The sequence below is a fragment of the Lepidochelys kempii genome, chromosome 12, assembly GCF_965140285.1.
Source record: "Lepidochelys kempii isolate rLepKem1 chromosome 12, rLepKem1.hap1, whole genome shotgun sequence".
Classification (NCBI taxonomy): domain Eukaryota; kingdom Metazoa; phylum Chordata; order Testudines; family Cheloniidae; genus Lepidochelys; species Lepidochelys kempii.
Window position 1 is genome coordinate 34568476 of NC_136391.1, and position 14380 is coordinate 34582855.

Here is a 14380-nt window from a genome sequence, read left to right on the forward strand (position 1 = left end):
TTTTCCTAAGAATTTTACTAGTTTTTCCATAAACCTGGCTGCAATTTTAATCAGCCATTTGTAGACTATCCTGTTGTTCCTATTCTTTCTTTTAGTTACAGTAGCTTTCAAATGGTTTATTTGTGAGATAACTCATCAACTTATGCCAGTATAACTTTGGTATTACTCAAGAAAAAGTAAAGAAGAAAAGTAGATTAAAAAAAGATAATTTGTGATTTAATTATCCAGGGCAGAATTTAAGTAACAATTAAAATGAGGTATTCTGTCCTCACTGATAAGATGGCAAATCAAAACTGTTAGGTGTTTCTCCTAAGAAGACCTCTCTGGCATTTCATAACCTGAAGAAAGCAAGAAAGATCATTTTAACATCTCAGATAGATGTGTCAGAACTGTCAGAAAGAGAACAGATTGAAGATCTATAGTAATTGTTTGTTATGAAAAAATGATCTATAATTTAGAGGAGACATTCAGAAAAGTCTTCATTCAGATAACGCTCTAGTGCTTAACATTTTGTTGAAAGAATCTATTTCCAGCAAAACATGTTGGAGATAAAACATGCATGATAAAGATAGAACCTTTCTAAAAATAAAAGCAAAACCCTTTATCTTGAGCCTTTTAGGCTTTATGTGTATGAAAGAGAAGGAAATGTATGTATGTAGGAAAGAGAAGAGGAATTTCATATCTATAATTAGCACCAATATTCTGCTTTACAACTTCTAATTTCTATAATAAACATTAATTCATAAGTAGACTATATCTGCCAGATACTATGTTCCCTAAGAGATGCTCAGAGCCTTCGATTCCTATTGACTCAGGCACTCAGCACCTTGCAGGTTGACTGCAAACACTTTCCCAAGGAGCGACAATTTGTGAAGTTGAAATGCACCAATAATGTGACTATAGCTTGAAGTGGAACCAAAAACTTATCATATATGAATCATAGAATATCAGGGTTGGACGGGATCTCAGGAGGTCATCTAGTCCAACCCATGACCAGTCCCCAACTAAATCATCCCAGCCAGGGCTTTGTCAAGCCTGACCTTAAAAACCTCAAAGGAAGGAGATTCTACCACCTCCCGAGGTAACCCATTCCTGTGCTTCACCACCCTCCTAATGAAAAAGTTTTTCCTATCATCCAACTTAAACCTCCCCCACTGCAACTTGAGACCATTACTCCTTGTTCTGTCATCTGCTACCACTGAGAACAGTCTAGATCCATCCTCTTTGGAAACCCCCTTAGGTAGTTGAAAGCAGCTATCAAATCCCCCCTCATTCTTCTCTTCTGCAGACTAAATAATCCCAGTTCCTTCAGCCTCTCCTCATAAATCATGTGCTCCACCCCCCTAATAATTTTTGTTGCCCTCCACTGGACTCTTTCCAATTTTTCCACATCCTTCTTGTAGTGTGGGGCCCAAAATGACACAGTACTCCAGATGAGGCCTCACCAATGCCGAATAGAGGCGAATGATCACATCCCTCGATCTGCTGGCAATGCTCCTACTTATACAGCACTAAATACTGTTAGCCTTCTTGGCAACAAGGGCACACTGTTGACTCATATCCAGCTTCTCACCCACTGTAACCCCGAGGTCCTTTTCTGCAGAACTGCTGCCTAGCCACTCAGTCCCTAGTGTGTGTCCACTAGAGGACAAATAAATTGAATATGTATGTAATAGGGTGATCTTCCCCTTTGAAGGCCAGGGTCCCAGCAGCTGCCAGTCTTGGTCAATTAGCAAGCCCAGATGGGAAGGGGAAAAGGAATTATAAAAGCCAGCAAATGGCTCAGTTGAGTGAGGAGCTGCAGGTGGGAGATGGGCTCCTGCAGTAGGCCTTGAAACAAGAGGATTGGAGGGAAGGGTGTGTTCTCCTTTCGGCATAGAGGGGAACAGCCTCTGGGAGCTGTAATCCCTGGTAGGCAGAGGAACCACTTTTTTGTTTGTGTGTATTTTGCCTAAGTTTTATGTTTGAATAATAAAACTGTGCTTGGAAAGAGACTTGGGTATGGCAGTGAGGTCTTCCTAGGCTGAGGAAACAGGCCAGCAGCCTTGCAATTTTTTTATGGATGGGAACCCACTTTTCGAAAATAGCAAGATGATCAAAGTCCACATCAGGATGCTCACAAGGGTGGTTTGGCATACCAACAGACATTTTGTCCCTGTTGTACCTATCCATGTCAACTTCTAAGGGTATGTCCACACTTCAGCTGGGAGTGTGTTTCCAGCTTGTGTAAATGTACACACGCTAGCTTTGATTGAGCTAAGCATTCTAAAAATAGCAACATAGCCATGGTGGCATGGGTGGCAGCATGGGCTAGCCATCCTAATACAATCCTATCTGAGACACAAGGTATATGTTCAGGCAGCTGGCCCCTCCTGCTGCCCATGCCACTGCAGCTAGCTTCAGCAGAATTACTGCGTGTATGTCTATCCAAGCTGGAAATTAGTCCTCCAGCTGCAGTGTAAATGAACACTAAATGTGGGCTTTGAAAATTGGGCTAAATTCTCCCATTGGGGACAATTGTGCCACCACTCTGAAATTACTTGAGCCACCATAGAACTGTCAGGGGGTGGCACAGTTGTCCTTGAGGGGAAAAATGTGGTCCACGCTATCTAAATATGCTGCTTACTAGCATGATTTTTAGTCTATTTTTCTTGATACTGTATAACAAACAGCTAGTATTTTCTTTATATTTTTGTAGAGTAGAAAAGCTGGAGTAATTATTTGTTAAAAGTTATTTATAGCAACTTATTTCTTTGTGTCCAGGCTGTTATTTTCCCTGAACTGTTCCTCTAGATAATGCAGACTCCTTTTAAATAGAGCCCTAAAGTGTTGAGTGGTTCTTTATCACTTTTTTCCCTAACCCACTGGTAGCTAAGTGGTTTTCCCTAGTGGGGGAGTACTATATACCAACACTCTGAAGATGAGTCTGACAAAGTTTCTCCACTCTGACCCTGCACTTAGCAAGTCATTTTAAATAAAACTAACAAACATCTCCGATGTAGACTTTCAATAAATACAGCATTAGTATACATATCCTCCAAGGAAATGGAGGGTGTTTCAGGTAGCAGTGTTACTGATTCAGTAGGGGTCATTCTTCAGTACTACATTAGTATTGGAAGTAATGCTCCATTAAGATGCTTGAGTGCACTCTGCTGCTGGAAATGCTGATGTAGCCTCTTATGGCCTACAGATGCCTTGGTGCTTTTTTACAGGACTACGATTCTTAACTGCATCTTCCTGATCAGATTCTGCCAACTTAATTCCCTTTGTAGTTTCAGTGTGGTCGTTTTGCACCAGCTCCAGTTGATGTAAACAGCTTTTGCACTCCAGCTCAAAAATGGCTGCCTTTCATTGATGGGTGAAGATGGACAGCATTGTCTGGAAGAATGAACATGGGGCTGGGAGACAATGACCCCTGAAAAACACCCAGTGAGTCAACTGGGGGAAGTCTATGCAAAATGTGTAAATCAGCAACAGACCTGAAGTCCACATTGGAATACAGTTGATGAACGGAGTAGAGCCCATAACAAGCTTTTGTTTTGTAGTTAGCTCTAACCGAGGATGAAGGAAAATTGTGGTTACCAATGAAAAGGTTGAGAAGAAAAAGGAAAAAGGACTTCTAAGCATAAAGACCAACTGACCTGACCCCATCATATTGCCGTAAGGTCATAGCTTGGATGGCAGCACCAACAGGAGACACTGATGCTTGTATGCAGAGAAATGAAGGGGAAACAATGTGACAACACAGACACTTCAGGCTAAAGGGGAAGCCAAGTACAGTCAGTGACCTGTAACAACCGTGCTGTGAGATAACATATATAGGAAGCCTAATGATAGTACTGCATGTTGGCCAGGATGAAGCCTCTCTGTTCCTTAAATGTTAGCCATATTGCCTAATGCACTTTGGGAAGAAGGTGCTTAGATACTATGCTGATCATCACAATATAAGAACCTATATAATGACCTACTTAGACCTGTAGAGTATAGAACAGAATAGTACACTGAAGACAGATCTGTTGTATATGCTGCTGTCATGTAAACCTGCTACATTTTTTATCTTTTTTGGGGGGGGAGGAGGGGGGGGGGCTATATTCATATGTAGCTGCTGGCATGTGTATAGTAAGTGAAGCAAACTTCCATTTTAATGGGATTTAACTACCTAAGGCAAATTATCAGAATGATTCTTTGAAGCAAATTGATTTTAATTTTGTATTCAAAAGGCAATGGTAGGGAGGATATTATCTAGATACTAAAGTATTTAAGTTTGTCTCCGAGTTTTTGAAGAGGAAGGTCAAGAAGGGGTATGTAACTGCCTCATCGGTTGACTTTCCAATGTATGCAGCCATACTGTGTAAATTACTGGAGCAGAACTGCAATTGACTGAGAGTTTGAGATGAAAATATAGTAGAGAGGCCTCATAGCCTGAGCCATCTCCATTACAAGCATGAATAGACGTGTGTTGTTTGATGAACTGAACTAAAAGTTCCAGGCACAAAATAAACAAGAGTAGGATCATGGGCAAACTTGATGGGTGCTGCAAACATTCTATGAAGTCAATTAGATTCCTCCGAAACCAAGATGCAAATGTAAATATAAACAATTGCTCACCATAGTCAAGAGCGTTTTTCTATACTCTGTGAAAGGTGATGATGTGGGGTTTCATGAGATTAACATCCCATGGAGGTTATGTGAGTATCTACCTTTTATAAATCCTGTGTAATACAGGAATTATTAAAATCAGGATGATGGATTGACTTTGAGTGGCAGCACTTTCACAAAGATATTAATTTCACAATTAAACAGATCTGGATCTTTTTGATGTGCTGTCCTGGGTATCTTTTTTACTTCTGAACCTGAGAGACCCTCACTTCAGATATAGTGAGTGAAGTTTGATGAGAAGTTAAAAAGCAAATTAAACAGTCCTGTTTGGAATGGAAAGTATTGAGAAGAAATTGTCTTGTAAAACTCAGATTAAAATTCATTGTTGCCTGAGATTTACATCTTCTTTATTGCTTCTAAACCTCTACCTGTTCTATCGGTCTACTAAACTCTGCCCTGCATTTCTCACCCAGGCTGGGAACATTAGCCCAAAACTGGATCTGTACCTTAAGCCTGTGAGCTATCATGTTTCTAATAAACACTCCTGACTTTATATTGCCCTGAATGTGGTCTGCTTATATCTTCCTTAACACTGAGACCGTGGGACTATGCTTGACTCTTTCTGAGAGTCTGAGAGAGAAGCTTGCTAGTGTGAGCACAATGAAGGTAATGTTCAATGACTTTTCAAGTCCATACATCCAAAGGATAGTTATTCTTCCCAGATTTTCTTGTAATAATGTAAATAGCTTTAGAGAGCCGTGGGGCTGTTTGCTGATTTGGGCAAGCCTGCCTATCTGTTTAACAAGGGTCATTGGTTCAAGGAGTTATTCTGTTGGAAGTCATGTGTTGTACATGTATCTTGAACCACAGCTTTAAGCATTCCCAGTCTTGAGGGAGGTGAGTATTCTGGGCAAAGGTGCACTGATTGGACCTGATTTTTAGAGGTTCTGAACACCCACAACTCCTACTGACTCGAGTGGGAGTTTTGGGAGCTTGACAGTCTGCATATCTGTCTTTCTCTCTAGGCATTTATACCCTAACTATCACTCTGAGATCTGAATGAACAATTTGTAGAAGGCTTCTATATGTGCTTAATAGCCAGTGTATGATTTTCATTGTCAGCCAAGGCTGGGTTTAAGCACCAGTTGGACGGCCAACTCTCTGGAATACTAGCGCCATGTGTACAGAGTGATGGTAACAATGGGTCATAAGCAGTGTGCTATAGTCTATCATTTTAGAAAGCAACCTCAGGGGATGAGGGGACAAAAGCAACAGGTAAGTTGGTGATCAAGATATGTACTGTACAAAGAGAGTAAAGAAATCCATCATGATTTGTACATGAGATCAAGCAGAAGTCAGGTGAGAACTGTTGGGTTTCATATGGGTGATACATGTTGACCAGCAAGACCTCACAACCTGGCTGGGATCCTTCTACTAAAATGAACCATCTCAATCCTCTGCTTTAACCTTGAAATGGATGTGGTTTATAAACAAAAATAACAACCCTCTCTTTCTCTCCTTACTTTTTGAAAATTGGTGAAGAATGCAACATTTAAAAACCATGCGCTAAGAAGCTTACCATGTTCTGTGTTGGTGAGGTGGTCTCTTGTATAAAACCAGCTGAGGCTTGGTTCTTTATCAACCTAGTTTAACACTTGCCTTTTCCACTGACTTATTTATTTTCTTGACACTGTGAGATCTGATATTAAGAGCCATTTGGTACCTAGCTTTTGAAGGTTCATAGATTCCAATGCCAGAAGTGATTATTGTGATAATCTAGTCTGAGATCCCATGCAACACAAGCCGTTGAACTTCCCAAAAATAATTTCTAGAGCAGATCTTTTAGAAAAAAATCCAGTGTTAATTAAAAATGGTTAGTGATGGAGAGTCCACCACCACCCTTGTTAAATTTTTCCAACGGTTACTTACTCTCACTGTTAAAAATTTACACCTTATTTCCAGTCTGCATTTATCTAGCTTCAACTTCCAGCCATTGGATCATGTTAAAGGAATTACACACGTAGGAACTGATTTTTATCAGATTCCTCCTACTGTTGCCTTTCCAGAAGTATGACCCATGACCACTGTACCTTCACATTGTCTGACTACCAGCAATTGCTTGCAAAACATTTTTAATCTAATAAAATAAGCTACCCATACTGCCAGAAATGAAAAGGGGCAGGGGAGAGGAAAAATAATATGGCTGAGAGTCAGGATCAGTCTGAAGCTCCAAAGCAACCAGGGACATGTCATTTACTATTCATTTTTGGGTTAGCTCTATGCAGTGGCATTGTGACACAGCAGTGCAGAGTGCAGGTATAAGACTGAACTGTAATTAATGGCACCAGTAACACAATATGGGTCAGGGTATAGAAAATGTTAATAACCCTGTGACATGAAATTGACTTCAGAGACTAATGTTAAACAAGTCTTGGAGAGTGAGGATCAAATGTTCTCTATGAAACATTTCATTCTGCATAGGCCAGCGGGGCAAAGCAGCCCATGAAGCACCAGCTGCCAGGAGATGTGTACATGCCAGAACTATTTTCTGGCTCCTAGACCCCTAAACGATATATATTGTAAATCATAGGGAGAGTGGGCAGGGTTTTACAAGAATGGTATCAAGCAAGAGGGCATCCAAATCAAGACTGGGATAACAGAGGCCCGTAAAATGGACTGAGGCAGTGCTCAGAGTCTTTGTAGTATTTTGTGGGAGCAAATAGTCTATTCAAAGCATAAATATTGTGCTTCTCCCACTCACACCCATCATAGTACAATATAAAGTGAAATGTGCATACAAGCATAGCAGAATGCACTGCGATAAGATAATAAGCTATCCATCTTAACAAATGAATTAGAATTCTGACCTAATCCTAGCCCAGTAAAGGTTTCATCGCTAACATATAAATAACTTATAAATATCAGGCGCCATGAGTAAGAATAAATTAACAGAATAAACAAACCACTCAAAGTGCTCTCAGGCCCCTGCTGCTATTGCAATCTCTTGGGAGGGAACTGAGAGGGTGAAGGTAACTTTTGTACTCAGGTCCTTGTTCCTCCTGGTTTATCTCATAGAAGAGTTACACAGGGAGAAGTAGATTGGGTGAAGATAGTAGCTCGCTTTCTATGGTCCTCATTGAGGTCCTAATCTCTCATCTTGGACGTGTTGAGGGAGAGAGAAATTAATGTCAGGGCATGCGCAGGTAGAAGGTGGCTGCAATCTGGACAACCATCTTCTTCCACCCAGTAGTAAGGTCTGACTATCTCCCACTTATGGCTTCTGATACTTCATTACCTCAGCATGGCTCCTCATCTGGCTGGACTGTGGGCTGGAGATTTCAAGGCCTGGTATAGACTGCTGTGCCGTTTCTGGAGCAGGCATGAAAACACGTAAGGCCCAGGCTGCTTATGCCACGATCTGACCTGAACTAGGCATTTCTGTGTGTCAGCATATGTAATAAATTGTTTGTGTGTGTATAACTATGCATCTAGTACTATATCCTTCCATGTCTTATTTGCACATACCCCAAGAAAGCCAAAGTTTTTTTTTATTAATTAGCATTCATGCATTTGTATAGTGCAGATGTGACCTGGGGTTTTCAGAACCCAAAACGGTGGTAGCCTAACTCTTTCTCTCTCCAGGCGGTGTCAGGAATAAATCAATGGGAACACAGTGCTTCCGTCTGATAAATGATTGATAGAAGAAAGCATGCTCTTATCTAAAACTACTATTTATTAGATATTACGTGTATGCATACACACACACACACACGTTATACTTAGAAAATGAAAACAAGCAGGATCTTATTCGGGGGATAAGGCAATATGCTGCGTTTATTGTGATTACAGAACAAATCAGAGGAAGCAATTGGTTATAGCTCTAACATTTCATGTACTCACACATTCACTCACACAGGCACATAAGTTCTGCAGTTGTTGTCATAGTTACCAGCCTATAAGTTGCTAGTCACACTCACAGGCAGCCTGGACACAAGGGTGGATCAGGGCCTTGTCAGATGTGCATCCGATGCTCCTGGAAGTTGGTTGCAGAACCAGTCCCAAAGTCCTCAGTCTTCAGGGTCTGTTTTTATAGGGATTTATCCTCATACAAGTCTACAGGGTTTGCTTCGTCATGCTGTTTTTATGTTTGAAGTGATAATCAATCATTGTTCTCACGTTTGAAGTGATAGTCAATCATGCAAATGGCAAAGCAATGATGGCTTCTTGTTATCTTGTTCTTTGGTTCTTCAGGCCCCCTGTCCTTGGGACAGTTGTGGGTGCCCTCAGGGTTATTGGACTCTCTCACCCAACATGTTCTTCGGCCAAATGGTCCTGGATAATTGTTTTTCTTATTCTAAGGCTGGCACCTCAACCTTTTATTATCCATCAAACATCCATCCGCGACCACACTCGATTTCACTTAACATAATTCCTATCACATCTACATTTTATTACCTATTCATCCTTTACCATGACAATTCTAAAATCATTGGGGCATGAAAGACTTCAATAAGCCTGTTCATACCACTTGTTACATATGAGAAGAAAACAAGCAAGATAAGAGCGCAAGAAATGGGGGGTTAACAAATCTTACTCCTGGGTTCCAGAAAACAGAGTTGTAACAACAGCTGTCTTTCCTCCCCTCTCCCCCCAAACACACACACAATAGGTTTAGGACATCCCAGATATAGTTACCCACAGTCTGAGATGGTTTCAAGTGATCACCAGCCAGGCTTCCAGAGTGCCTCTTTCCATCCAGCTGATGGGGAGTTTAGATGTCATCTTCTTGTCCTTGGAAAAGCTTCCTCGGACGGCTGTGAGGTATTTACTTTTACTTAATCTTATATAGCTAACTCTAACAAAGCACATAATCTATAGTGACTCCTAGTGGGTCAGCATAATAACCTCTACTGGATCACCAATTCTCAAACTACTCATTGTCTCAGAACTTTTCTAGTATTTCTAGCCAAAACAACAATATGTCAGGGGCACCTAAAACCAAGGGCGCTATTCACTCACTCTTCCATAACTTTCTGTCCCATCTTCCCCTTCTAATTAACCAACTGAAAGTATACAGCTGTCTGACCTTGTCTCAAAAAGGCCTAAGATTTCCTAGCTATGTGATGCTTGGTTTTCAGCTGGCCATGGCTGAACATACTAAATGGCTGTCTGCAGTACTGTCAAGTTCTGGGGTACGTGCAGGAATGTTAAATTCTGGGGTAACACTGACAATACATTCAGGCATTACAGAACACACGCAATAGACAATTCCTGACCCGTGGAGTTTATAATCTAAAAGAGATAGACAGATAAAATAGACTGCCCAGAGAGACCAGATGATAATTTAGTATTTTTGTTCACTTTATAGCTTTGTTTCTAAAATGTTAGGAGGGTACGGGATGATTAACTGATCTAGGGGAGACTCTGTGGGCCTTACAGAGGGTGTGAATCTTAACTTTGAGTTTGAGGGCATTGCAGACTGAGATTGGGATTGCACATGGGGCGGAAGCAAGGCGGAAAGCATGAAACAAGTGTGGGAGAAGGAAATGAAGAGGCTGTGGAGACTGGCAATGATGGACTGAAGGAGGCAAGGAATGAAATGTGCTGTTTCAAGCTAGAAACAGATCTGGATCTGTGGAAAGACAAATTAACCCAAATGCTTCCCTGAAAGCAAAATCATTGTGGGCTCAAAATCCCTATGATGTGAGTTTGTGAAAAACATCATGTGACCCTTTTCAGCAGTTTTGGCCAAGTCTATCTGAGGAGCTTAGCTAAGCAATATGTGTACAATGCTTTGAAAACATTACATGTTTAGTATTAATAATAGCAGTAACTCCTAGATTGTTAAAATGACTATTGTTTATTTTAATAGTTAATAATGAGGTGATGGGTGAACTTCAAGATCAGTGGTTCAGCTCAAAATGAGCATGCTATAAAACAGTCCTCATTTCAGTCTCTGATCCTACATTTGACTGCAGGTAGGTAGACTGCTGTTCCCATGCAGGGCCCAATTGACAGTACACAGATATTGCAGGATTGGAGCCCAAGTCTTGACTATATGGCAGACAACTAGTAAATTTGCTTGCCCATGCATGCAGTTGCTACAAATTAGATCCTCAATATTCACTTACTCATAAATTAGAACATCTCCTTCTGTCAATGTAAATACTACATGAATTTACCAGAGATACAAGTGTGGTATTGATCTGTTGTTTTAGGTAAATCTTCAGCATGTTGGAAAAGAATTTTTTTAAAAATTCAGAGGATGGTGGTTGTGGTGAGATGTGCAAAGGAGTGGAATGAGATTTAGCTCTAATGCGGAGTGGGTACCATTCTCATCAAAGCAATGGGGTTGTGACTGCGGAGGATAACTTTAGTTTCAGGCCAAGACTCTGTCGGACACTCATTAGTGAAGACTGTGCTGAATCAGACCCAATTCTGATCAATGCCCCAGGCATGATCTAGATTTTTTTTTGTCAGTGGAGGCTTTTGCACCCTTGGTTAAAGTGATATAACCAAGGGCTGAATTTAGCATCAAATTTAAATTGTATTAGGAAGTGACGACAGACCAGGGACAGCCAATGAAATTAATAGCTGTGCATTAAAGTTACCATCCTGCACAGTTTAGCTAATATAGCTGGTAATACCAGAAAGATTCCCAATCCTTTTCTTTTAATTTTGTTGCAGGCTGTCTGTTCTCAAAAGACAGCAACACTTTCTGATGAAAAATGTCACCAAGAAGCAGACTATTTTAACTGTACCTTGTCAACTGAAAATCCAGTTAGTACCCCAGAGCCCACAACATGAACACAGGCATACTATTTTCTGAGAATTGCCATACTAGTAACAGCTGATTGATTTGTGTGTGTGTTAAGCAGAGTTGATATGAAAGGAAAACCTGAAAATGGACCTAAATGGTAGGTTTGAGTGCTGGAGGTGCTAAGGTTTTGTGACGAATGTTTATTATTCAAGAGTGGAACCTTTCAAAACGGCACAATTCGTTACCACACGGTGTATGATATGCACTGTATCAACCCTCAGCTGCTAAGCAAACACATTCATAAACACACAATGCCCTTCAAGGTAAAGGTCATCAGATGTGTAGTTTTCTATTATAATATTTGCATCATTCCATTTGGACAAAAACCACTTGTTTTGCTCAATAACCATTGCCTATGGTCACAGTGGACCAATTTTTTTAGATTCCCTCTCCCCCCTGACAGAATACTTGTTGTTTAGCTTTTGAGGCTATTTAAGCTGTTCCAGAAATTTACACTAGAAATCCCAAACGTTAAAACTTTGTGTTTTAATTCTAATTAGTTAACACAGCATTATTTCCAATGCTCTTAGCCAAAATCCCAACCAGATCTGAATGGTTCCTTTTGCTTTCCCAGCTTTTTGTGCCAAAAGACTTTAGTACTCGTATACTCTGGATGTAGAAATAGTCATTGATTGCAATGAATCCTTGTTATTACTGTCTCTCTGTGTTTATGGCTGACATAGCAATTCATAGCATTGGAACAAAAGCCACCTGCCACAGAAAGGGGAAGAAATGTCTCTTGCATTGCATGCCTCAGGTTTTTGCTGCATCATGACTTTGAGGTGTGCTTTGTTGAATTTGACATGTCAAGGAAATAGTGGCTGCCAATTTCACAATTTCCCATTGCTGCTACATAAAAATAAATAAATAAATAAATAAAGAGGAGACATACGAAGTGTTGAAGGCAGCAGTGGTGGGGCGACTTGGCATGAAAGTCACGACATAACATAATTGAAATATTATCATTAGAGCTATTGCCTCTCTACCTTTCTTTTCAGGACAAAATACACAGAGATTGAATCAAATGTTGTGCTGATTTACTCCACTCCCTCATCAAGGAGGGAATTTATTTACTCTACAAAAGGGCTACTCTTACCTTTTCTTATAACACCCTATTTATATCTTCTAATACTCAGTTAACAAGGATCTTGCAATTTATTTTATACCTGGTACTGTATGTTTCCCTTTGAAGGAAATAGACTGATTCTAAGCAAATATTTACTTCATTAGTATCAAATTATGATTCTTTTTTTCTCCCCTTCACTGCATTCTTTAGTAAATTTAGCAAATCAGTTACAGACTATTCAAGGATAGTCTGAATCTCTCTTGCTTCCATTCAAAACTATTTTGCTTCTAGCCCAGTCCTAGAGAATCTCCCTTGAGACTGAAGTATTAAGTCTTCCAGTGGCTTGTTCCAGCAAAAATGCTGATGTAAGCTTTTCTGTTCCTTGCTCCTTGCTTATGTCATGATAATGAACTAACTCATGTACTCCTATCTTTTTGCTCATTCAGCTGCAGGTTGAGATCACTGATGTCAGCGGCAAAAGTATTGAAGGCCCAGTCCTTCTAGATATCATTGTTATTGATCAGAATGACAACAGACCCATCTTCCGGGAAGGGCCGTACGTTGGACATGTCATGGAAGGGTCACCTACAGGTATGTGACATCATTCATGCTGCTGTAAACTACTGTATGTTTTATAGGCCATATATTGCCTTCTGATACCTGCACATTTGTTCCATTGCAGAAGGATATTTGCTGACTGTGTGTGATGGGTGTGGCTCATTAACTTCTGCCTGCCTTTTGGGCAGAGGGTAATTGTCTCTGGTATGCCGCAGGGAAACCCTAGAAACAACATAGTTTGAGAAGGAAGCTCAGTCTGAGGTTTATGTTTTGTTGTTCTTATCTGAGTTATCAGTAGAGATGAACTGCAGGATGGGATTAAGGTTGGGACTGAATACATCCCATATCAATTCAGTTCAGGTGGGAACTCTACCTGTTCTCAGTCAGATTGGCTGCTGGCAGGATTTATTTGCGTATGCAATGCCTATGGTAGGTAAATGACAAGAATAAATCGAATGCGTATTGAAAAATATTCTCATATTTTAGGGCTTGTTGGGATATTGCAATATTGAACATATTTGAACACTGATCAAATAAAAATAGACTGTGTAGATGAGAGCCAGTATGAACATTTTCTGATCATTTCTAATGTAGATTTGATGATGCTCACGTGTGCTTCTCATGGCATTTTCTGTAAACTAGGGGGTCTTAGAACAGATGTCCTTGCCAAATTCCAACTAGGATACCCAGACTCTCTATCTAAATTCTTCCTGCAGTTACAACTCAATCTATTTCTCTTCAGTTCCTGCTGTCAGATGTTGTGCAAAGTTGCTGTGAGTTGTTCAACAGCTGTTGTATTCCAGTGCAGAGGTATCCCCACTTCAACTGTGAATGATAATTATATTATCAGCAAATATAAACGAGTTAATTCTGATCTCATTGAAACCAGTGCAAGCTAGGGGAGATGCCTGTTAAAATCACTGGAGTGACAGTGGTGTGAGATTAAGATTGGGCCATACATCTGTATGCCTATATGTGTATTGATATAGATATATACATATATCAAATAAAGAGTTACATCCTGTAGTCCTTAGTGGGAGCTGTGCGTTAGGGGGCTTATTCCTTCACCTGCTCACTTCCCTGGTCTTTCTCGTATGAACAGAGAGCAACAATACCCGAAGTCCAAAGGTGCAAACAATTCGATGTTTACTGGGGTGAAAAGCAATGATTCCAGTTTCCATCATGTCTCCCTTCCCAGCTCTGACGCCACAGAACATTGCCTGTCTCCCTGTTCCCAGTCCCCCCTTTAGCAAAACATTATTCCAATTCCCCCACCCCCATTCCCTGTTCCCATTCCCCCCTTTTCTTCCTGATTGACTGCAGACTATATCGTAAAA

General features: G+C 40.5%; 1 protein-coding gene across 1 annotated transcript in view; it reads left to right on the forward strand.

Annotated features, from left to right (window-relative positions):
• The window catches only part of CDH13 (cadherin 13), a 786172-nt gene that overhangs the window by 441899 nt on the left and 329893 nt on the right, over positions 1-14380 (forward strand). Inside the window, exon 6 of the mRNA XM_073308069.1 lies at positions 12932-13076. Within this exon, the coding sequence (XP_073164170.1) occupies positions 12932-13076 (145 nt within the window). The remainder of the gene's footprint in view (positions 1-12931; positions 13077-14380) is intronic.